The sequence below is a fragment of the Achroia grisella genome, unplaced genomic scaffold (assembly GCF_030625045.1).
Source record: "Achroia grisella isolate CSIRO2021 unplaced genomic scaffold, CSIRO_AGI_Agris_v1 utg126, whole genome shotgun sequence".
Classification (NCBI taxonomy): Eukaryota; Metazoa; Arthropoda; class Insecta; order Lepidoptera; family Pyralidae; genus Achroia; species Achroia grisella.
This window is the reverse complement of record NW_026712609.1, coordinates 798,776-822,789: the sequence shown is the minus strand read 5'-3', so window position 1 is coordinate 822,789 and position 24,014 is coordinate 798,776. Positions and strand designations below refer to the sequence as shown.

The 24,014-nt window shown below is 35.4% G+C and overlaps 1 protein-coding gene across 1 annotated transcript; it reads left to right on the top strand.

The window, feature by feature from the left end:
* The first annotated feature begins 1,249 nt into the window (after nt 1–1,249).
* Nucleotides 1,250–23,825, top strand: LOC131854970 (rapamycin-insensitive companion of mTOR). Its single transcript, XM_059206162.1, has 25 exons — nt 1,250–1,440; nt 1,553–1,835; nt 3,368–3,499; nt 3,991–4,223; nt 4,303–4,525; nt 4,868–5,021; nt 5,464–5,568; nt 5,686–5,811; nt 5,959–6,627; nt 7,098–7,286; nt 7,959–8,167; nt 8,801–9,188; nt 9,398–9,621; nt 13,029–13,159; nt 13,460–13,518; nt 14,272–14,536; nt 14,849–15,422; nt 15,509–15,627; nt 15,948–16,038; nt 16,637–16,783; nt 17,904–18,107; nt 18,503–18,651; nt 19,134–19,541; nt 20,118–20,236; nt 21,896–23,825. Exons 1-25 carry the CDS (start codon nt 1,404–1,406, stop codon nt 22,103–22,105), a joined length of 5,448 nt encoding a protein of 1,815 aa, XP_059062145.1. The 5' UTR covers nt 1,250–1,403; the 3' UTR covers nt 22,106–23,825.
* The last annotated feature ends 189 nt before the right edge of the window (nt 23,826–24,014 follow it).

The following is a 24,014-nucleotide window of genomic DNA, read 5'->3' as shown; positions in this document are numbered from 1 at the left end:
TACTTGATTTAAAAGTAAATGGAAATAAAATAATAAATAAGTATAATGTCATTAAAGCCCAAATTATATATCAACAGGCGAGGGTTCTAATTAGATTAAACACGTGACCATAGGAAGTAAACAGGTGTGCAAAACCGTCAGACCACCGAGGCTGTTCTGATTATAAATTTATTGTTTTTATATTGAACATTAATCAATGATTAGCGGATATTGTTAGATTTTTTTTTTATTATAATAAAATACGTATTCAATTATGGCTTTCTTAAAGTTTATCAAAGACGATGATACCTTGTCACAATCAATTCAGGTTTTAAAGCTTTCTTCTACACTTTTTTAGGTCACATTAGGGTGAAATATTTATATAGACAGAATTCTTTTTTAGCACCTCGTGAAAATTATGGCACATTATATAAATTAAAAGCACAAATAACTAATCAAACTAGAATTACAATCAATACCTATTACTCGATTTTTTTCTGAAAATACAGTAAAAAGTACTTAATTACATATTGTGCTTACCTACACAAACTCCTCCTTTTGATCGCCCGTCCATTTGAAACGGGGATCGAAAATACGATGCCTGCTGAGCCGAGGTTCAAACGCCTAATTGGAAACTCGGCTCAAGCCGTCAATCTAACGTATACGTAAAAAGTTGACCTTCAGCAGCTCCATGCTACCTGTACATGCTGTACTACTAGCTACATATTTATACGTATGTAATGTTGCTGTTGCGAGTACGGTTACATAGCTTGAAGACATGCCCAAAACCTTGATTTTTTTTTAATTCACTTTTAATATTTTTCTTAACTAAAGTTTAACTTAAATCGAAACTGCAGTCAGCCATAGTGATGTAAAATTATTTATTGTTGATATAATCGAGTGTATCAACAGATTTTTATTTATCATTTTTTTATCAATATTATATTTAACATTTATATCATACGTTACATGCTGCGTAGTATATGTAATATTTGAACCACATCGGAACATCAGAACTGATAAATAATATATTTAAAAAAATACTTAGGTACTTATACCGATGATGTATTAATAACAAATGTTATTAATACATCATCATTAACATTAGCCATACAATAGATTGCCACGGTAGACTTCCTTTTGCTCATTTGATTTTTCTGATCTCTAATTAGCTCATTTCATTTTAGCATTTTACTTATCCCTGGAATTTGTTATCTGTGGAATGGAACCATGCACGATCCCAATGAACTGTCAAAAAAATATGTTGGTCGTAGGAAAACAGGGTTGCATTTAACATATTTTTGACCTGTCTCTTTAATTTATTTATTGTTTATTATATGATACTCATGTCTTTTTGAATTATCATACCCTAAAATCTTAATTAGTAGATAAACCCGACGTTTTGAATGTGAAAAAATGATATAATGGCCACTCATGAAAATTGGTTGAGTCGTAGGAAAGGTAAATATTTCTGATATTTTCAATATTTATGTTTTGGAAGTATTAAAAGTGGGCCTATAAATTAAAAAAAATGTTATAGTGTGTAATATTTGATAACTGACCCTTGTTTCAGATAAACACAGTCGAAATTTATATAAATTAGATACAAATAAAAGTAATGAAGAAAATATTAAAGATATCCTAAGGGGATTATATTTGAAGAAACCATTCCATAATGATATATCGCCTACTAAAAAGAATATGCCAACAGAAGTCAAAACTGGGCTGAAAAGTATGCAAAGGAGCAGTACTGAAAGTTACAGCTTGTGTTTGTCCTACTTAAATGCCTTAGTCACACTTTTGTGTAAAGAAGACAGGAATAACTTGGGGTTTACAACTGATGAATTGATGACATGGTGTGTATTGTAATTTTCATCACATATATGTTATTATGGAATATGTAATGCATAATAATAATAGATTGCTTTTAATCTTATTATTATTGGTTACATTTAGAAGTTATACTGAATAACTTATACTAAAAATTACTTAAACCTGATTAACAATTTATCAACAAGCTTCAAAATTCTCAAGGGTTGTACTCAGGTTAACCTATTTTTTAGTGTGTGATTGTCATCATGAAGTTCTGAAGAACTATTGATCACTATTAGTGTAATGAAAATACCCCTGATTATGTTTTAATTATAAACAATAGGGGCATCTTAAATTTTTCACTACACAGTACTTTAGAGTCAAAAGTCAATTATGAGTCCATAAATTTTGTAAACCATTTTACATTCAATATTAAAAGACAGGTTAGTAGGGCATAGTAATATTTATACTGCAATGATGTTACTTACAAGTAACATCATTGCAGTATAAATATTACTATAGAATAACTTGCCTTAAAAATAAGTTTTATTCTAATTACCAATTTTAATTAGGAATATATATATATATATACATATGTATATATTGCAGTACTGTATAAAATACATTAGCATTGCTGTAATAATAATAATAATTTATAATATAAGTTTTAATTCAGACTGTATATATTTTTATTTACATTAATTAAATTATGTACAGATATAAACAAATTATCCATATGACAAATGTCTATAATACACTATAACACTAATTGGAAAAGGCCTTCAAAATTTTTTATTTATCTCTATCCTTAAATATCCTTCTCCATGTGGCACCTGCTATGGCTTTTATGTCATCAAATTATTTCTTTTATGTGAAAGTGTGACTTGTAAACCAATTTATGATAAGTTTTGAAACTCTTTTATTGTATGAAAATAGAAGTAGATTTTAATTTGTTTATTGTTCTTGTGACATCATTTGTATCTGTATTTTTTTTAGTATTTCTATAGGAGAGTTACCAATAAAATAAAGTAAATTAACATATTTGCTGTAAATTTATAGACTGGCAAATCTTAACATTTTTTCTCTTCTTATCTATCATAAGCCTCATGTGTATAATCAGATTGGTTATTAATTAAATAAATAATATTGGGATCTGTCGCCCATCAACATGTTTACCCTTTTAGGCCAAATAAATTATCAATTTTATCTAAAATTGATTGCTGTATTCAAGTCTGTGCTTTCATTCATTATGAGAGGATTAGAATTATTAAGGAGGAAGTAGTAATTATAGTCTACTGATTTGCTCCTTAATAGTTGGGATATGAAAGTACTTATGTACTGCATAATTTCTTTAATATATAGTGCAATTCTTTTAATTTTTAGAGCAATCTCTGCAGAATTGCAGATCATCTATCCATAATATAAGAATAGATTCTTATATTCTGGATAGTTTACCTAGGCACTTATTCAGTAGGACTAAATTAGTATGTAGGTCATACTTTATATGAACTGACATGACTATGCTTTTTATATAATTATTTAATTGTTAATGAATATTTCTGTTATTGTATTGCAGTATCCGTGTAAGTTTGGTAGATGAGTCAATGGTTATAAGGGCAACGGCATTAAGAGTGTTGCGATATTTAATAAAAACAGAGAGTGATGTTGCAACATTTAACAATTTGAAGCTGTCTTATCTTGTTACAAGGTATGTATTTATAAAAAAAGTATCATTGTTAATAACAAGCAATGGAGGATGCTCCTGAAGGCATCATACTGTACAGTATTGATCATTACTTTAAGGAACTTTCATATTAGGACTTTATCAATCTGTATTTACATCACTATATTTCAGGAACTTCTGATGCACAAAACTTTTAAATTTTGTTCTCTATTACTATTAATATCCTAATAATAATTTTATCTAAAAGAATCTAATACTATTAACATTAATTTAACTACACTAAAATACTATGAACTTATAAATGTTATTTTTGTTTGTATAAATACATTTTTTATATTTTTCTTTCTTTCTATCTCTCTTAAAAATTGATATTAAATAATTAAGATATAAATGGCAAAGAATTCAATCAGGCTTTAAGTTAGCCATATACAATTTTGTTTGCAAAACTGTAAATAAATACAATACACTATTTAAAAAAGGTGATAGTGTAAAAATCAATTTTATGGTATGTGCAGGTCCATGGATTTAATGTTGCGTAACGAAGATGAGAGAGCCCAGGCACTTCGTGTAGTCCGTCGTATAATCGCAGTAGTTGGGCCAACTGGACAAGTAGCACAGCAACCTCGCGGCGCTTATATTGATCAAGGTTTACTACGGTGTCTTGCCGCCGTTGCGCGTGCTGGAAGCTCGGGTGACGGTGCTGGTGACAGACTATCTAGACCTGCTGTTGCCACTTTAGCTGAAATATGTATGCATCTATTATTGTTTATATGAAAATGGTACTCTGTGTACGAAAATGTGAGTTGAAAGTAATTTTGTTTCCACAGGTGTGTTAAATCCAGATTTATTTATATCATGCGGGGGAGTAACTGCTGTGACCAGACAACTGGCCGAGTGTGCAACGCCTAGAATGGCTGAGGCATTATGCGGGGTATTATTGCATACGCTTAATGACCCAGCATCTCGAATTTCTGCACGAATCGACTTGACCTTTCTCAGTTCTCCATACTGTGATTTTCATTTTCGGCCTGCAGGAACTGATTCAAATAGGTTTGTATGTTGTATTGAATAGATAAAAGATATTCTATTATACCTTTTATACTTTACCTTTGATTTGTATATTTCTTGGTTGGTTACCACTAACTACGTTTTTATGATAGTGAATATAATTTCTAACACCAAAGCCATAATATTATAAGTCAGAATTTGCTATTCATGATGAGACCCATTGGAAATGTGTTTTTTGTTGTCAATTTGTTTTAGATTAATTATTTAATCCAGCAAAAAATGTAACCGGAATACAGGTAGACTTGAGTAAGTTAATTGGAGTTGGTTATAAAAATACTTTTTCATTTCAATTTAATTATTTATTAATATTTTATTTCCATACAGAGATGAACGCGAAATGCGTTTCACATGTAGTCGATTAGCATTGTTGTGCGTATTACGGAGTTGGCCGGGTTTGCTCCACTTCTGTCACCCTCACAGTTCGGGTGGGCTTCGTGCGCTAGTTGCTGCATTATATCTGCCGCGGCTAGAGGTCCGAGTGAGTATATACATACATAAAAAAGTCCTCTTTATTACTGTTGCCTAATTCACAGTCTTCAATACATTACTTTTAGATTTGTGTTATATTTTAGAATTTTCATATTTCATACAAATTAGTAAAGCAGTGATGACCAAATATAGTATTAGTATTTTGTGTTAGTGTTTTCCTACACTTTGAGATACAGAATAATTAATCCCTGATATACAGTTCCTTGCAAGGCCTTATATTTTATATATGGTTCGAAGCAAAAGTACATAATTATTTTGATAGAATCTCCTCTAGCTAGCGTATCAGGCGTCAATAAGCTATGGTGTACTATCAGAAAGGTCGTATATGTACTTGTTTGACACCATCATGTATAAAAAAAAGTTAAAAGTAATAAGTTTAGGTAATAATAAATTTCTTAAGAATTCTAAATCGCAAAATTGTCTATTTACAGAAAGCTATACTCGATTTGCTCTATGAATTAGTTGGATTGCCACAGCCAGAGTGGACAGATGAAATTTCTGTAGCTTTGGATGCTGTAGATCCATCAGATTTTCAAGTAAGTTGTCTAATTCATAGTATCATTTCTAAACAAATTCTTTAAATAAATAATAAGTGGCTATATCTAAACTAGTTCAAATGTTAAAATTTTTTATATATATATGTACATTTATAGGATTCTTGGCGACTAAACGAGGGTTTTGTTGCTGCTGAAGGGACTGCCATATTACCTCATCTTAGCGCTACTGGACCTGATATAACAGAAATTCACCTAGCTCTATTACTTCAGTGCTTCTTAGAGGTAACTTCTACTTCTTTTATCAATTCAGTAATATAAACTATACGCAAATAAATTTTTATTCTATTATTAATTAACCGTTGTGTAAGTTTTGTAGATTCCTGAAATAAAATTTCATTCGTTTATTCATGATTATGTTTCCATTTACAGGCTGGATTATTAGATGGATTAGCTGAAGTGATAGTTACAAGCGATACATTTATATCAGTTAGGGCGACCGTCCTATTAGGGCAACTACTGCATTTAATACACCTATTTCTACCTCCTCAATTATGTAATATAACTCCTGCACTTCCTTTGCTGATGGCTCAGGCATCGGCAGGCAAACCTCAAGCACTAGCCGCTGTTGCGGCATTGCGCAGACTACATGCCATGCTCGAAGCCCGACCAGCCAGCAGCAGTTTGTTCCTAGACCACATTTTACAGTATTGTAATGGTGCATTTAAAGAAAGAACCGAGGACTCTACTAAAAGTCGAAAAGAGAAAGATAATGCCAATATGGCGAAACCTAAACAAGAGATTACCTTGCAAAAAGAAAGTAGTATAGAATTTTTGAATGAGTCAGATAACGAAAATGAGCCAAAACAAAGACATAGCGTCGGCTCTCGGGCCGATGTCGCGAACAGGAATGTGAGTGCGTTAGTGAAAAGCAAAAGTGTTAGTTCACGGACTAGTGCAGCAGTGAGCAAAGTAACCAAGTCGGCGAAGTTTTTTAATTTGTTCGAAACTGATAGCGACAGTTTAATTCGTTGTTCATTAGTAATGCAGAACAAAGACGGAAATACTTGGGACTGGGAAATAATAAGGACGATATTGAAGGTACGTTATATTATAATATTTATTGTGTTTTGTATAGCTACAGCTGGGGTTGTCTGTTTATTTTTGCTATAGTGAATGGTTAACAGGCTAATGACAAACAATATATTGAAATATTATAAACTTCAATGCATCTCCAAGCTCCACTATCAAGACCTAATTATTCTCAAAATTAGTTAAGGGTGTGATGCATTTATATTATTTTACTTCCAGACTGCCATTCTGTAAAGCATAATAATTAGACCAGTTCATTGTCTAATATTGCATTGATTTACTTATATATTCTAAAATGTCTATTAAAACTATAAAATCCTAATTCTACTATAAATTAAAACACTGTATTAGTGAATACAAGGGTTTATTGCTCAGTTTCTATAAACAAAGTTTCTTCACTTTGATATTCACTTCTTTGATCGATCATTAATTAATTGATCGATAATTTTTTACACCGAGTTACACCGCGTATGTCCTAGGAGAGCGAGAGCGGGCACGTGTTGAACCTGAACGAGAGCGGTCACAAGGCGTGGGCGGCGCGCATCGTGAGCTACCTGAAGCCGTCGTCCAACAAGTACTCGCACGCGGACCTGTCGCCGGCCGGCCACGGACACGCCGCCACCCGCGCCGGCTGCCACCTCGTGCGCCGCCTGCTTGCACATCGCGACGTCAGTATACTCTTTAAATCAATTTAATTAAACATCTGAATCAGGACGACCGACACGCGCGCGAAACTCATGCGACCCATTAAAAATGTTTCTGCGGTCCGCCAAGCATTACTAAAATTGAATTAATTTTTTCGACTTTCTCCCATCGATATGTTGTTATAAAATTAATTATAATAAAATAGTAGTACATACGACGATACTCACTTGTCGACGACTTGTTCACACATGCAATACGAGCCCGCCGCAAAATTGTTTACTTTTTATTATTTTAATTTTTTAATTATTTATAAAGTTTTGTAAATTATTTATAACCTTCTACTTTAATCTCTATGTGCGGCCGGCTAAAAAAATTTTCAACACTAGCACGTTGATGAAAAAGGTTGATCCCCGATCATCTCAAATCTAAATATTATATGCCAAACAAGTTTATTCACATCCGAAATTAGCCATCGTATATCTATCACAATGTATTACTATACCATTAAAAACCAATTACAATTAAAAAAATATATCCTGAAAGCTAAAACAAACCATACCATTCCAGTTAAAATTAATTAAAATGGGGTCCGCATTGGCATAGATATATTGTATCAAACAAAAAAATATAATTGAATTTTTAAGCTTTTCCTTTTTGAAGTTGTTTAAAAATAAACTAACGTTATTTCTTAACAGGCTGATTCTCAGAAGTTATTGGAAGACTTGTTTATGGACGTAAGCCGCCAGATAGAGGCAATAGAGACTGGAACGAAAGCTCACGGCTGCTTGTTTAGCCCGCAACATATGTGCAATACAATGTGCCAAATGTATTTTCTATTCATTGGACAACTTTGCCACTCACCTAATGGACTCCGTTTATTTAAACAGACGAGATTATATGAAAAGTAAGTACATATAATTCAATGTAGTAGATTTTGTACAAAGTTCTAATACGTGAGTATCTCTGTTTCACTTATTTTCACCGCGAAACAGCTTACATTATTTGTTATGTTTCAATTGAAGGTTGAATTAAGCCAGTAAAATTACAGGGTATGGAGGCTTATCATCTTAGTCTAAGATATAAGATAGCCTATGTCTGTCCTCAAAATATAACTTTATTCTCATCTAATTAAGATCGATTCAGTCATTTAGTTGTGAAAAGGTACAGACAACCACTTTTGGTTGTACAGTAAGACAGGGTTAAGTGGGATTTTACTGTACAGTAAAACCCCACTTAAAGCGGGGGATACGTTCCAATATGTTCCACCGCTAAATGGAAAACGAGGCAACCTTAACCTGAAATAATGCGGTTAGGAGAAGATGGGTAGATAATTGGTTAAGTATTTAATTTAATAAACACGAATTCGGGGAATCCCTTTGCTAGACCGAAGCAGCGTTAAGCGAGGTCTTACTGTATATTCTTATTTTACAGTGTATGGATGTATTGTTATGGATAAAGGAACATAAAGCTTTTAATAAAATCTTCAAACGCAATGTATAAGTATGAAAAATTTATGAAATTATTTTTATATTTACAGTCTCCTAGATTTGTCAACTAAGACGCATCACACCTGTTATGTGCAGTTAGTGATATCGAGTCTTGACTACACTTTGGATTCCTACCCACGCGATATTCTTGCCAAAACACTCACGTGCGGAATTCAAGCCTCAAGGTTGTACGCAACACAGTTTCTAAATGTACTCTTACGTGCCTCGCGGAAATCTCGAGAGTTAGTACGAAGAAAGTCCAAGTTAAAGAAAAATATTATTCAGGAACATTTGAAATCTAACAGAGAAGATGTTGATAGTTATGGCGTGGATATGGATACTTGGATATTGCAAATGTTGGTCGGACAGGTGAAAGATGATTATAAGCCCGTAGTGAAATGCGCTCTTGCCATTCTAGAAGAAGCCTACAGTGTGCCTGTGAGTATTTACGATACATATTTTTTTTGTAAATTCAGTACTTTATATTTATAATTTAAGCATGCAAAGTATATTTATAAAGGTATATTTAAATATTTTCCTTGAGGACTCTCCTCAAGGAAAATATTTACTTTATTTACCTTTTACCATGACTTCTTAATAAATAAAATAAAAAAATAATTTGATATACTTTCTGTTCCTGTACACAGACATATTTTGATAAGCTGATAACGATGAAGGAAACGCTCTGTCAAAATTGTCGGTTGGATAAGAATATGGATCCATCAACGTACGACTTCTCAGCTGTCGGCGACAGAGGCTACCTACTGTGGCTCGGGCTGGAAGTGGCGGCTGCCTCGCATACATCCGATCCTAAATCGATGACGTTTCTGAAGAAACATCTGGAATTTTGGACAAAATCATATAATTATAGGTAATAAGTTAAAATTAACTTAGTTTTTGATGCGCCCTTATTATTACAAGGGCGTAACAAAAACGAACGTCTTTCTTCGTACGTCATCATTGCCTTGCCTTTATGCCATTATTTGGGGTCGGCGCAGTATGTCATTCTCTTCCACTGCTCTCTATCGGTCGTCATATCTAAACATACTCTTCTTTTATTCATATCATCTTTCACACAATCCATCCATCTTTTCTTAGGGCGTCCCCTCCCTTTACATTCATCCACATTCATATTATACACTTTCCATAAGACACGGTCCTCATTCATCCGCATAACATGCCCATACCAGCTCAATCTGTTACCTCGCAACTTTTCTATAACCGGCGCAACTTTCAAACTTCCTCGTATATACACATTCCTTATTTTGTCATTCCTGGTAACCCCAAACATCCATCTTAACATTCGCATTTCTGCCACATGCACACGCCTTTCGTCCATCCCCTTTACGGCCCACCATCAGATCCATACAAAATGACTAATAAACTTTACCCTTTAGTTTCAAGGGCATTCGGGGGTCGCATATCGTTCCCGAGACCTGTCGCCATTTCATCCATCCCGCACTAATTCTGTACCGAGGTACCGAAAATCGGAGCAGACCGGAAGCATTACACCGTTTAGACACAGATAGGCTTGAAACTGGAGAGGCCGCCGAAATCGCAGAATAGGTATTCAGTTTTAGTTCTGCTGATCTTCAAGGCAACACTCTCCAGTTTTTCTTGCCATCTATCTAGTCTACTCTGGACCTCGATTCCATCCTCACCAACAAGCACAATATCGTCGGTAAACAGCATACACCAGGGTACCTCGTCCTGAATGTCCGATGTCAGAGCATCCATTACAATGAGGAAGAGGTAAGAGCCGAACCCTGGTGTAAGCCTACCGCCACACTGAACTTGTCGGAGGCACCTACCGCCGATCAGACGTATGTGTTAGACCGGATGTACATGGCACGTATTAGATCTACATACTTCCCTGGTACACCTTTCTTCTTTAGGGCCCACCACAAAACTAGACGGGGCATTCGGTCGTATGCGTTTTCGAGATCGACAAATACCATGTGCAAATTTTTATTTACACTCCGGTATTTTTCGCACAGCTGGCGTAGTGTAAAAATGGCATCCGTGGTGCCTCGACCAGGCATAACACCGAATTGATTTTGTAAAATATTACACTCCTCTCGCAAGCGTCTCTCTATCATTTTCTCCCACACTTTCATAGTATGTGACATAAGCTTTATTCCTCGATAATTGCTGCAGTCTTGAATATCACCCTTATTCTTGAAGATGCGCCAATATGCTTTGGCACCATTCTTCAGGAATAGTTTCTTCGTGCAACAACTTATTGAAGAATAAAGTGAGCCACTTACATCCATTTTCACCCAATAACTTCTCATACTTCCACTGGTATTCCATCTGGTCCTATGGGTTTACTGCTTTTCATACTTCGCACAGCTTGTTTTACTTCTTCCATTCTTACTTCTCTGATTAAACCCACATTCACTCTTTCCTCTCCTATCGATTTATTCCATGAATTTTCTTCATTCATTAAGTTTTCAAAGTAATTTTTCCATCGGTCTTTTATATCATCTTCTTTCATTAGAACCTTTCCTTTATCATCTTTTATACATTTTACATATACTCCATCGTTTGCATTCTTATCTCTCATTTTTGCTAGTCGGAAGAGCTGCTTTTGGCCTTCGGAAGTATCTAATGAGGCGTAGAGTTTATCTTGGAATTCAGCTCTTGCCTGTTGCAACGGCAAGAGTGTGCCATCTTATTTATGGGGGCGGTCGGTTTTTGTTTTTATTATACTGAACCGTAATTTTTGTATCAAGTACTAGTAGTCTATGTTGTGATATCAGATCCTCACCCGGTAGGACCTTACAGTCTCTGACACAGTTGATTTTATTTCTTCTGACTAAGAAATAATCAATCTGTGTCTTATGGTGTCCACTTGTGTAGGTAATTAAGTGATCCTGTTTCTTTTTAAACCATGTATTGGTGATGGCCAAGTCAAAAGCGGAAGTGTCTCTTGTAATGCCTCTCCTTCGTGGTTGCGATTTCCAAATCTCCAATTTCCATGCACTCTCTTCTAATCCTCATTCAATCTTCCCACATGCCCATTAAAGTCACCCCCTATATAAATATCTTCTGTACTGGCAATGTCCATCATTACAGTATCGAATTCCTCCCAAAACTTTTCTTTCATTCTATCGTCACAACCGGCCTGAGGAGCATAATACTAATACACTAACCACATTAACGATTATGTTCTGTAACATTATTTTTATTGCTATTACTCTATCACTCACTCTTTCTACATTCATAACACTTTGCTTTAAATTACTATCTAACACAATTCCGACTACATTCCACAATTACGATTTCGCATCGTATTCATATTTTCAATACTGCAAAGGTTTTTGGCATAAGTGTTTTACGGCCGGCCGCCTGCCTTACACCAACCCTCCTTGGGAACGCTATTGTTGGTTGTTTAACGCCCACCGTAAAGGCGCCCGTTTGTGCTAGTTATTGCCCCGGGATTTCTTTAAACTCCTTTGTTGTTCTTTATGGTATTCTTTGCCTAAGTTTGATTGGCATGCTAACCCAGTTCTAAGTTTTTTCTTCGCTCCCCGGTTAGCAAAGGAGATTCTTTCTTCGTACGTGTGCACACTAAAGTACATATTTATAAAGTGAAAATATTTTTATTGTCTTTGTAAGAACGTTTGAAATGGGAATAGTTTCAATTTGGCAAATAGAACAAAAATTAAGCAGGAAAACTTAGAATAGACTTTATTTTATTGTCTGTCGACGTTGTGGTGAACGCAACTCTTGATATGTGTACATTTCGCTCGGTATATTTAAATGGACGAAATAAATTGTTAACTTTAAATTGTAAACTTTTTGCCTTTTGTATAGGAAGGTGCAGGTTAGGAGCTGTGTTTCTTGTCACTAAGAACTGACAAGAAACACAGCTCCTAATAGTTCTCGAAAGCACTTCATACAGACAATAGTAGATTTTATATATCATAAGAATCTGTATCATAAAAGACCTACATATGTATGTTTGGTGAAATTATAGATTGGACTTTCCCACCACTTTCTGTTTTTACCTAATGGTTAGCTGTAGACAACGTTATCCATTAATACCTAATGGTTAGCTGTCTGTTAGCGACATACCTTTTAAATTATTTTCTTAAATTTGTCCATTTTTTTTTAATTAATTCTATAGTTGTGTCAAATATCTGTCTTATTTTGCTAGTAGAAAATAAGACAGATCCCATAAATCACCTAAAGGGGGCTACTCGTACTGCTCGTCAATATGTATGTAAAGGATAATTTAGATCGTGCTAATATAGAGATATGCGGTTACGATAGATACGTGCGGCTGGTGGAGACGGGCGTGCACGAGGCGCTGACGCTGAGCGAGGGCGGGTCCCGCAGCGCGGCGCGCGCCCGCCGGCCCGCGCGCCCGCCGCCGCACCTGCACGCCGCGCTCGTCGCGCGCCCCGCCCCCTCCGCCCCCTCCGCCGCCTCCTCCGCTTCCTCCGCCCCCTCCGCCGCCTACTGCCCCTCCTCCTCCGCAGCCGCCGTCTCGTCCGCACCCACCTCTTCCTCCTCCGCCGCGTACTGCCCCTCCTCCTCCGCAGCCGCCGCCTCGTCCGCACCCACCTCTTCCTCCTCCGCCGCGTACTGCCCCTCCTCCTCCGCAGCCGCCGCCTCGTCCGCACCCACCTCTTCCTCCTCCGCCGCCTACTGCCCCTCCTCCTCCGCAGCCGCCGCCTCGTTCGCACCCACCTCTTCCTCTGCCGCCTCCGCGCGGCCCCGCGCCGCGCTGCTCGCGCTCGTGTTGCCCGCACACTACAAGGTACCGAATATACATTTTTTAATCAAATTGCAAATTAATTAAAATATATGTATGTATGACTATATCTGGATTATATTTATGGGTATTTATATAAAATTATAGAGTAAACGCTTCATCTAATTTAATTCTCTAGGAGATAAACAGAATGACATATTTCAGCGCGTGCAGCTTCGTATGCGCGCTGCATATATAATATGTTTATATGCGTATACAGCCATATATGTAATACTATATACAGTAAATTTAAAAGAACAGGATACAAAGTTGGACAATTACGGACTTATCCTAAATGAGGCATTTCTTCCAGTCAACCTTTGAATGACTAAAAGGAATAATGGTGGTGGTGGAAATATATATTATAGCGCGATGATTGATTAATATCTCACCACAGTAGCGTTATATATGATGTGATGAGGTGTCGCTACTTAATTTATTTATTTCCAGTAACTAGGTAGAGAGTAGTACTGGTATAATATTTATTAGTAAGTGTATTTGATAGCGTGCTACATGGCTAATTAATAATGTGCACACTCGACGCGGAGTCGTAACGTGGTATTTAAGTTATTTTCACTGTAAGCTAATAATTTAAATCAACAATGGAAACTATAAAATAAAGATTATCAATTTTCTCAATTCATTACGGCTGATTATCAGTAATCTTAACAACTGAACGAAGTGGGCACGGATCAGTTAGTGGTATTAAAAAATTGGCGCCAGTGAATTCAAAATTTAATGGTACGTAATTGTTCTTAGATATTACAGCGAAAGAAATGCACGAGTGAACAAGAAATCATGGATCTAAAGGCGTCACTATGGGCAGTTGGTAACACAGCAGTAACCGCGCAAGGCCTACAGCAACTTATGAGTCTCTCCAGTGGCTACCTCGAAGATTCTGTGTTGATTCACATTCTACGCCTCGCGAAATACAGTTCTGCGTACTCTGTACGGGCAACAGCATTCTATGTACTAGGTCTTATAGGTAGCACCTATGATGGCGCGAATTTGCTCTCAGAATTAGGTGAGTAACTTATTAATTTCCATGGTTTATTTTCTTCTTACGCCATTACCAGGCTTCTAGAGTTAGAAGTTATAACTGCATATTTCTATAAAATGTAAAGATTTTTTTAATAACTAAAATACTTTTTATGTAATTCAAATCTTTTTACTGTAGCAGTTTGCTCCTAAAAATGTGAGCACTGTTTAGACCAACAGGTATAAATATTGTTTTTTGTCTTATATTGATTGTAATAGGTTTTTTCCCCATTTTGTTGGGTACATTAATTGTACCCCTTTGACTAACGACTATATCTTGAAGAATATATTTTAACAGGTTGGCTTTGCGTGAGACATACAAGGCACGATCAATTCCCTCTTATACCAGACGAAACTTACCAAAGCAAAAATGGCAACACCGGTGGCAGTGAATATTTCGTAACTTCACCCGAGCGCCGGTACAATTACGACAATGAAATAAGTGAACATTCCGACCACACAGATCAAAGTATCGCAGAGAGCTCAAATTCAGATTTTACCAAACATTTGTGCAAAGTTGGATCGTTATTGGCGGAACAGCCAGAGTTAAGCGACCAGGATGTCGTAGATTATAAAATTAACTTTACAATTGATGGGCGGAGAGAACCGGATAAGCGTAAGTCTCACACGCTTCCAACGCAGGGTTGTTCCAGTGTTCTCGACCGACCAATGCTCTCTGAATCGAAAACGATAGATATATTGAGAGATTGTCCCAATTACGAACGTCAAGGTGTTCACCGCACAGAAAATAAACTCATGATAGGAAGAATGAACTCATTAGAACACCATGAAGGTAGAGTTAGAAATACGAGTGAGTCCAGTACTAGCGGGGTGAGCAGTTGTGATTCATTTTTTGTGAAACACGCTATTCCGTAAGTATGCACGATTTTGTTGCATTGCACTATTTGTTGTTAATTATTGATTAATAAAACAATACAAAATTTATTGTTTGTTTCAGCGACAGAGTGTTAACTCTCAGCCCGATTCCGAGCTCTTCAAGTCTTTATGGTATGAAGAGTAACAGTACTTCACAACGTCCCAAAATAACTGAACTACAACGACGCACTTCCGCTTCCAGTAATGCATATTCTCGTATATATTTTTTTTTGTATTGTTCAACGGTTTTCACTTATTAGGACTTGATATAAAGTTAAGATAGCCGCGACTGTCTCGTATCGTATAATCAACATCGGCAGCGGCAGTCTGATGCGTGGGTTCTCGAATTACTAAATGGCACTCCTCTCAAAGACAAGTTAATCATTATTAGAATTAGTAAAATATCTAGGTACATTTTTTTCATTCACCTATATTTATTTTTAAGGATTATTATTGGCCTTGGTAGATAGATCAATGGTATAATGCTGTTATGGCTATCTGAACAAAATTAAATATTTCAGGTTTCACCGGCCCTGATGTAGCGAGTTCACCACCAAGCCAATTGGATATTACAGGATATGCAACATTGAAGTCATTAAATCGCCATAGACGGTACAGTTTTATTGTATTTTTATTTTGACACATATAATAATTAAAGAGCTCTTGAGGGGTTTGTAAACTTTTACCATTGTAGTTGATGTAACATGTACTTACTACATCCACTATAATGGTATACGAAAAAAACATATACAAACCGGAAAAATTTATACAAAACCTTTGCATAAATTTTACCGTAACTGGAATAACAAAGAAGCTGACGGCCCAATAGATTGTATCATTGCACCTCATGTGCGTTGCCATTCAGGACGATTAAGATGTCAGATCTCGGTATCCTGTAATTTTACTGTCTTATCTTACCCTTCAACCGAAACATTACTTACAAAGCAGGTTTCTTGGTAAAGGAAAATAAGTGAGTCGTTGGTACACACATAGAGGTTTATGTTTACAAAGTCTGACAAATGGACAGCTATCTTTTATAGTTCTATTACTATCACCACTAATATAATTGACCTTATAAGGATCAAAATGATAAACAATTTTTAATTTTCTGATACTGCTATATTTCCTAATACTGCTTTCTGTGACTGTGTGTGTGTTACAGAAATGTAAATGAGGAATCCTTGTTGCATTTCGTGACTTTTTTTTACAGACCTCATTTGTCGGAAAGTGCTGCGACAGGTTCTAGTGACCTTGACGATCTAAGTTGGTTACTCAGTGATAGTAATCGGCGATCGAAACCTTTTTCGTCATTACGTGATCGAGCTAAGTCTACTAGGGAGCGCATGAACAAGTTAAGGTAATTCATAGTCAGGTTTTCTTCTTCGATAACAAGCATATTCTAATAATAAATATATGTAATATACATATTCTCATATATCTCTCTCTAATAAGTGAGTGAGTAATTAATAATAATAATAATCCAGGACAATACATGAGAAAAGAAAAAGAACGCATTGCCGAGGGTATGTTTATTTTTACTGAATATCGGTGATTATGATTGTATGATGAATAGTAAGTCTTATATCAATGCGAAGTAACAATTAATTTTTTGAAATTGAATTAACATGTAACATTATTTATTAGAGAGGTATAAAAACGTCAAATCTTTAGGACACCTTAACTTGCGTATAGTATTTTGTAAATGTTCTGTGATGTAAACTAGAATATTAATCATGTAATAAGTCTCATGAAACTTAGCACTAAATTATTATTTTACGGTGTGAAGCATTGAATACTTCCAATAATTTGATTGATGATGTATCGTACAAACCAATTTTGCTCATTTAGAACAAAATGGAAATGAACTTCTAAAAGTACTTAGTTCCAGTATTTTAGCTATAAAAGAGGTGGTAACTTATATTCAGTGTTGGTCTCATTCGTTTTTTTTATTTATCGTAATGGTAGACAAGCTGATGGTATACTTGGTAACTAACGATTAAGCCACTCCTGTAAGTTGTATTTCATTTTCCGCAATCAGATTCATTTGGGCCGTTGTACGTGTAGTAAGCCACTCCTAATCGCACTTTACATCTGGAATACAGATTAAAAAGCAAGTTGCCTGGTGTTTTAATTATGTGAGACTGAAGTACCCACGCGGATGAGTTTTTACAATCTACCTCTGGTATATTTTTATGGTCGATAATGGAATAGGCGGATGCACTAGCATCCGCCTGCGTTAACGATTTACGCTGGCGGGCCACCAGTGGTGATCGATAAGATGAGCAAGAGGTCAGGTCAGTTAGCCAATCGTAAAATCATCAGGAATGTATCACGATGGTTTTCAGGAGGAATCCGAGTGGAGGTCGACCTGACATGGAGTATTGCTAGTCCATATTGCGGTCCACATTACTAACAATTCACTTTCCCCTTTTCTGTGGTGTATTATAAAGTATAGTGTTGATATCGGTCGTATGTAGCCTGTTGGACTACGACTGGCGACCGCTGCGGCCGGGAGAGGCGGCCGAGCCGGACGTGACGGAGGCGGGGCAGGGGGGCGCGGCGGGGGCGGGGGCGGCGGCGGGGGGCGGCCGCGCGCCCCGCGCCCCGCGCCGCCTGCCGCCGCCCGCGCCCGCCTACCTCGGCATCTGTCTGCCCAGGGACCTCATGGACCTATTCCCCAGGTATACGGAGCCATTCGTCTATCTAGTACCGAGCGTCGCGAGCTTCAGTCGTAAGTTATTCCACAGATTTTATTAAATTGATGCGAGAGCGTAGTGGCTCGGCGCTTTACTACCTCGTCGATTTAGACCCGAGATAGCTCGAATTTGGTCGACATAAAAAATAAATATGTATGTAAATTTATATTACTGATAGATTCTTCAGTCAAGAAAACACCGATGACAATAAAACTCCTAAAAGATAGGCAGCGGTAGATTCGCCCCCTCCCTGATAGTTTAGACTCAAATATACGCAGTAAAATGTGAGCATTAACGGACCCACAACGTAGACAATTGACAATGCCTTTTACTATAATAGTTTATAGTTAACCCCTAATTTCCTATTTTTAATTTGACAGAGATGACGAGATCAAAGAAAGTGAAGAATCTGAGTGTAAAAGCACGAGGAGGAATAGAGTGCCGTCATTCCTAGTTGAATCTAGTAATGCCAGTACCGAAAATAAATCTCGAGCGACACCCGATAGTCAAAAGTTAGCTTCTTACAAAGGTAAATTTATTAATATTTGTTTGTTATGTGTGATAGCGGCATAAAAATATAATGCTATTGTTCCTTTTATGTTCGAAAGTCATAAAAGATCAATAGAAGCACAGAATTACTGAATCTAGTCAACATGGCAATAGTAGGCTAATTCATGTATTCAGCAGTGGAACAACAAGCTGTTGCGATGATGATAAACTAAAATTAAAAATAAAGATTAAGTACCAATATAGTTCAAAAAGTTTTTTGAATTGTGTAGTGTAGTTTTTTATAGACACCAAATTATGTACTATATCTAATGTTTATAATTTTTTCTCAGAGAGAAGTATGACTAACAATGTTTGAGTAATCACTAGCCTTCGGCAAGATTAGATGTGTCTTTTGGAAGTTATAAAATATTACCCATTCACAATTAAGCTGCCTACTGCTGGGAATTTATTTTGAGTATTTGAATATCTTTTGATTCTATATGTAACATTTATTTTACCCAGATACAGCAATGATGAGTTTCACCGGTAGTCGTAGTGCTGTAACTCACGCACCCACAGTTGTTAACAACACTACTAGTGCGTTAACAATTACTGCTGATAAATGTACCAAAGATAAAATCGGTCCAAGTACGACAGTAAATGTTGTAGACACAGCCAACATATGTAACATTAACGCAGCTGAGTGCACAGGAAAAACAAGTATAGATTCGGCAGCTATTAATATACTGGAAACTGAAAAAAGAATAGAAGGCGATGGTAGCATAGCAGGCAAATGTCAAGGAACAAGCGAAGATGCGAGTATCGGTACGGGGCGAATTAACCGATGGCGGCATTCCACATCAGACTGCTTAGTATGTGTAAGAACGAGACCACCGTCTTCACACGAGTTACGCGAAGCTTTTTTTGCTGGTAATTTAAAATTCTAAATATATTTTATTATGTTTAATTTTTATTCATTATCCATTAATTACAGCTAACAATAGAGAAATAGTGGAATAAATGTAGAATATGTTATATTTATTCACAAGAGAAACACTTAAATATTACAATTACCAACAATGTTACAAGTAGCGATTTCAATAGAGGATCAAGTTTTACCATAATTTGCTATCTTTGCTTTGACGGGTATACCCTTCATTAAACGATAGCAAATATTATGTATGTTATGTTATGTTTTTCCTTATTTTACTTAAATGCACGGGTGGTTTGTTTGGAATATAGACTACGACTCGCCGATAGGACAGAAATGTTCACATTTTTCGACAGTTCAAAGGCTGTGATGTATGACGAAAATATCTACATATCACGATAATTTGAGTATTTTTGTGATTTAAAATTTATACAGCCATACAATAATAATTTTAAATAAGTTTGATCGTTTCGAATAATTATGTTTTTATATTGTCTTAAATATAATGCCTAAAGTCGTTTTGTGGTATGTAATTTTATTTCTGTTTTTACATTCTCTTGGGTACTCTTATACAGGTATGGATAGCAGCATTGAAATTCGTAGCCCACCCAGCAGTCCGGTGAGCGAGCAGAGTCCATATGCAGATGTCTTACATCACGTCCACTTTATGTCTAATCCTATACATTTAAGACAGGTTAGTATAATTTATTTTTTATACGTTTACGTTGCTATTTCCAAAACAAAAAAAATATTAACAGAAATTCATATCTAGTACATATTGTTTTTTTTGTCAATTTTATATCTGAGCGCCTTGCAGCCAAGCTCTATAATAAAAGAAAGTCGTCTATTTGTTTACTCTTCTAAATCATGCCACGAATTTTAATACGAACTTCATTGTCATTTTAATATTTTTATAGATCTATAATATTAAGTTACCTATAATATATATTATATTAATTGATATTGTGAAAAGGTTTAATTAAGTAATAGTGTTTAAGTAAGTGATAGTTACCAATGTACTCAGGTACTGAGTACATTGGTAACTATTACTGTGGTTTGCCCTTCTGAACTTTTATGACCAATTTTAATTTATGTGTCTTGTATATTCCCTTCATATGAACCTAGACGATTCTTAAGTTATGCTTCCGCGTTTATTATTACCGTTAACACTGTCACTATGTTATTATGATTTATAAAAAATCCACTCAATCATCATAAAAGATATTTTTATATTTCTACAAGTCTAGGAGACCATAGTCTTTTGATTCTACCCTTTTCGGAATGGCACCACTGTTGGCCCATGATGTCCATTGATAACAATCGCCTACCTACAATAAAACCTCACGGACATTGCGTCACCGAGTGACGCCCGTGGTATTTGTTGTGCGTCGCCATTAATTGTTCACTCCAAAACCTGCAATTTCATTCTCGTACCTGCGATGACATACTCCTGTGTTATATAGTTGATTTGGACTAGTTGTACTTTATTTCACATGAAATCAATAGCAACATCCACGCGTGAGCCTCATGACCGTGACTATTATGAGGCTATTCGGTTTAATAATATGATATCACTTACATAACAATATGTAATTATGTATACAATATCTATTGTTTTTCAAAAGCATGTCAGTAGTGCAATGTCGGCACGCAAATAATATTAACATTGTAAAATAAAAGCACAATCACAACAGAGTGATACATTAAAATAGATTATATTATGCCCACTAACAAAACAGACTATAATTATTTTTTATCTAATAAAATAAATTTATATAACCCGATTATTTATTTTTATTACGATTTTATACTGATAATGATGTATGATTCTGGATTAAGTTTGTCTCAATGAGCTGACATATTTGGCTCATTTTATGATCCTCCATTGCCCCGCTTAAACCGTTAGCGCAGCTGGGAACACTATTACAATATCGTATATAAAAAACTATATCAGAAGGCTTATATGACATTGACGGGGTGAAATTTTCTTATTATTTATTTATGTAGATATATTATAAACATTATTAATTAAATCAACAAAACCTAAGATAGTTTAGCTCACACACTGTATGTTTTTCTGCACGTTACTAAAGTACGATGCGATTATCCCGCGACTAATTAAGGTCCCGTGTTCTTTTGAGACGATGAGTGGTGGTAATTCCGGACGTGGTGGTGGTGGTCGAAATGACGCTTAACACAGATGAAAAAATACTACAATATATGTAGTATTTTTTTATCTGTCTGAGAGTTCTTTTTATTTAAAATGTATACGAAGGATTCAATCCAAATAGGATTGAATCCTTCGTATATATTTCATTGTAACATATTCAACTAATAAATGTTGTATCGACAGGCACGGTCAGCTCTGGTGTCGCTGAAGCAGAGACATCCGGAGGTATTCCGCAGCGCATGTGTCTATTCGGATGTGAGCGCACTGCTCTCGGCCGACACATACATGCTCTGCGCTCGACGTTTCCTGCAAGAGCTCTTTCTTGACACCACCTTCGAATGTTTCGCCACTGTGCCCGAACAACTGTTGCAACGCCACCAGATCGAGTCCTAATATCTACCATGTGGTCGCATATTCGACCTCTATGTATAAATAAGGACAGGTAACATATGCGGCGGCATATATCTGTGATCTTGGTACCGTAGTCATAGGACGCGAGACACATGGTCCTACATGAGACGTGTCGCGTACGACGACGTGTCCCATACACTTTTAATGGCGTCCATTAATCATTTTCGCCTAAACGTTAATATTTATAATTTAACAGGAGTTTTAGAATTTGTATATTTTTATTATATAAGATGTAAAACTTGTTTCATTGGCATTTTAATAGTTTTCTTTGAGCGATCGCAAAACATTGAACAGTGTGTATGTAACTTTGAGAAAATATAGGTTAATTATGCAGCGAATTGTGTATATGTGCCTAATTTTTCTATTGATAGAAACAGCCTATTTATAATACAATTCTAAAACTGTTCATGGTACTAAAATTGAAATGTGTTCCAATTTTTGCTCCAATGTTTTAATAAATACGTAACCTGCAGTGGAGTGGCTACTACTTACATTTTTTTATAATATATTGTATATATACAAGTGTATTTTTTTTGTTTTGATAAGTAACAATTAGCATGGACTAAAAGGAAAAACAAAGAACACCAGAATTGTGGCAAAGATTTTTACAAAAGTCCGTGATATCGTTGTGTTGCATTATACTTGTGTATATTATATCATGTGGCCTCTTTTGTATTGTGTCACTGTCAGTCGGAGGTGACCTAGCTAGGTCTAGAGATATATGTATAATATTGAATATTACACATTTGAAATTTATAATGTACGTCATATCTACATACATTATATACAAAGTTCTAATTGATCTGTTTGTTGATAATAATAATTTTGATGGTATGACTTCCTACTAGTGTTTAATCTTCTCAGCTTTTAATATAATTTATGAAATTCGTTTAGTGTGTAAAAAAAGTGTATTGTTAATTATTGAAAATAATTGTATTATAAACGAATTTTCACATGAATTTGAATAACATTAAGCTCTTTAGATATTGCTATTAGCTTAGTTGATAATTTATATTATTTTATAAGATAAGTTATGTAAGTTCTCAAATAACATTTTATCGAATGAATCTTGTCCATTTAACAATTTGTGTGATTTTTAGGATTTCTAATATTGTTCCTTCCTAACAAACTGATTAGTTGTTTTTTATTTGTTACTATCAAATCGCGCATTTACTTATAATTGTAGTTGATTCGAAATAAATATGATTCATAATATTTACCCACGACGACAATAGCTAGCGTATATTGTAACTGACTGAGTATTGCACCATTCCCTCGTGCCCCTATAGTTAATTTAAGTGATGTGTCCTAGTGATGTATCCCACCTATCGCAATCGCAAAATGTTTCCAAATATAGTTTTGGGTAAATGCATGCTACATAGATTTAATACACGATTGTGTTCAATTTATTATACATATTCGCATTTAATTTTATCTTGCTCCTTAGGTCATTGTTATATAAACTCAAACGGATTTAAAAATGTTATTATTTTATGATATTAATAAGCACTAGGTAAATCCTCATACATTGTATAAATATGCAAGACTAAAATATAAGTTAAATTAATTTTCGTTTGACTATTTTAATGTACTTTCTGTCATATACACCAGTATTTCTCGGAACTTAATGACATTCAATTTTATATACATAGGTAATATATTCTCGATATCTGCTTTAAAATATATCCTTTATTGATTTTTAGACATAGATTTTCTCATACTACCTACCACCTACCGTTTATTTCTATTATCTCATCGTATTATTGTTTTCAAGGAGGTTCCGTTGTAAGTAAATGCTAGTCTTATCATACCGTTTTGTATTAACTTGATTTAATGTTAGACCTATCTTATTGCTACATGGCGCAATAAAGACGGGTCTGCTTTAATTTAA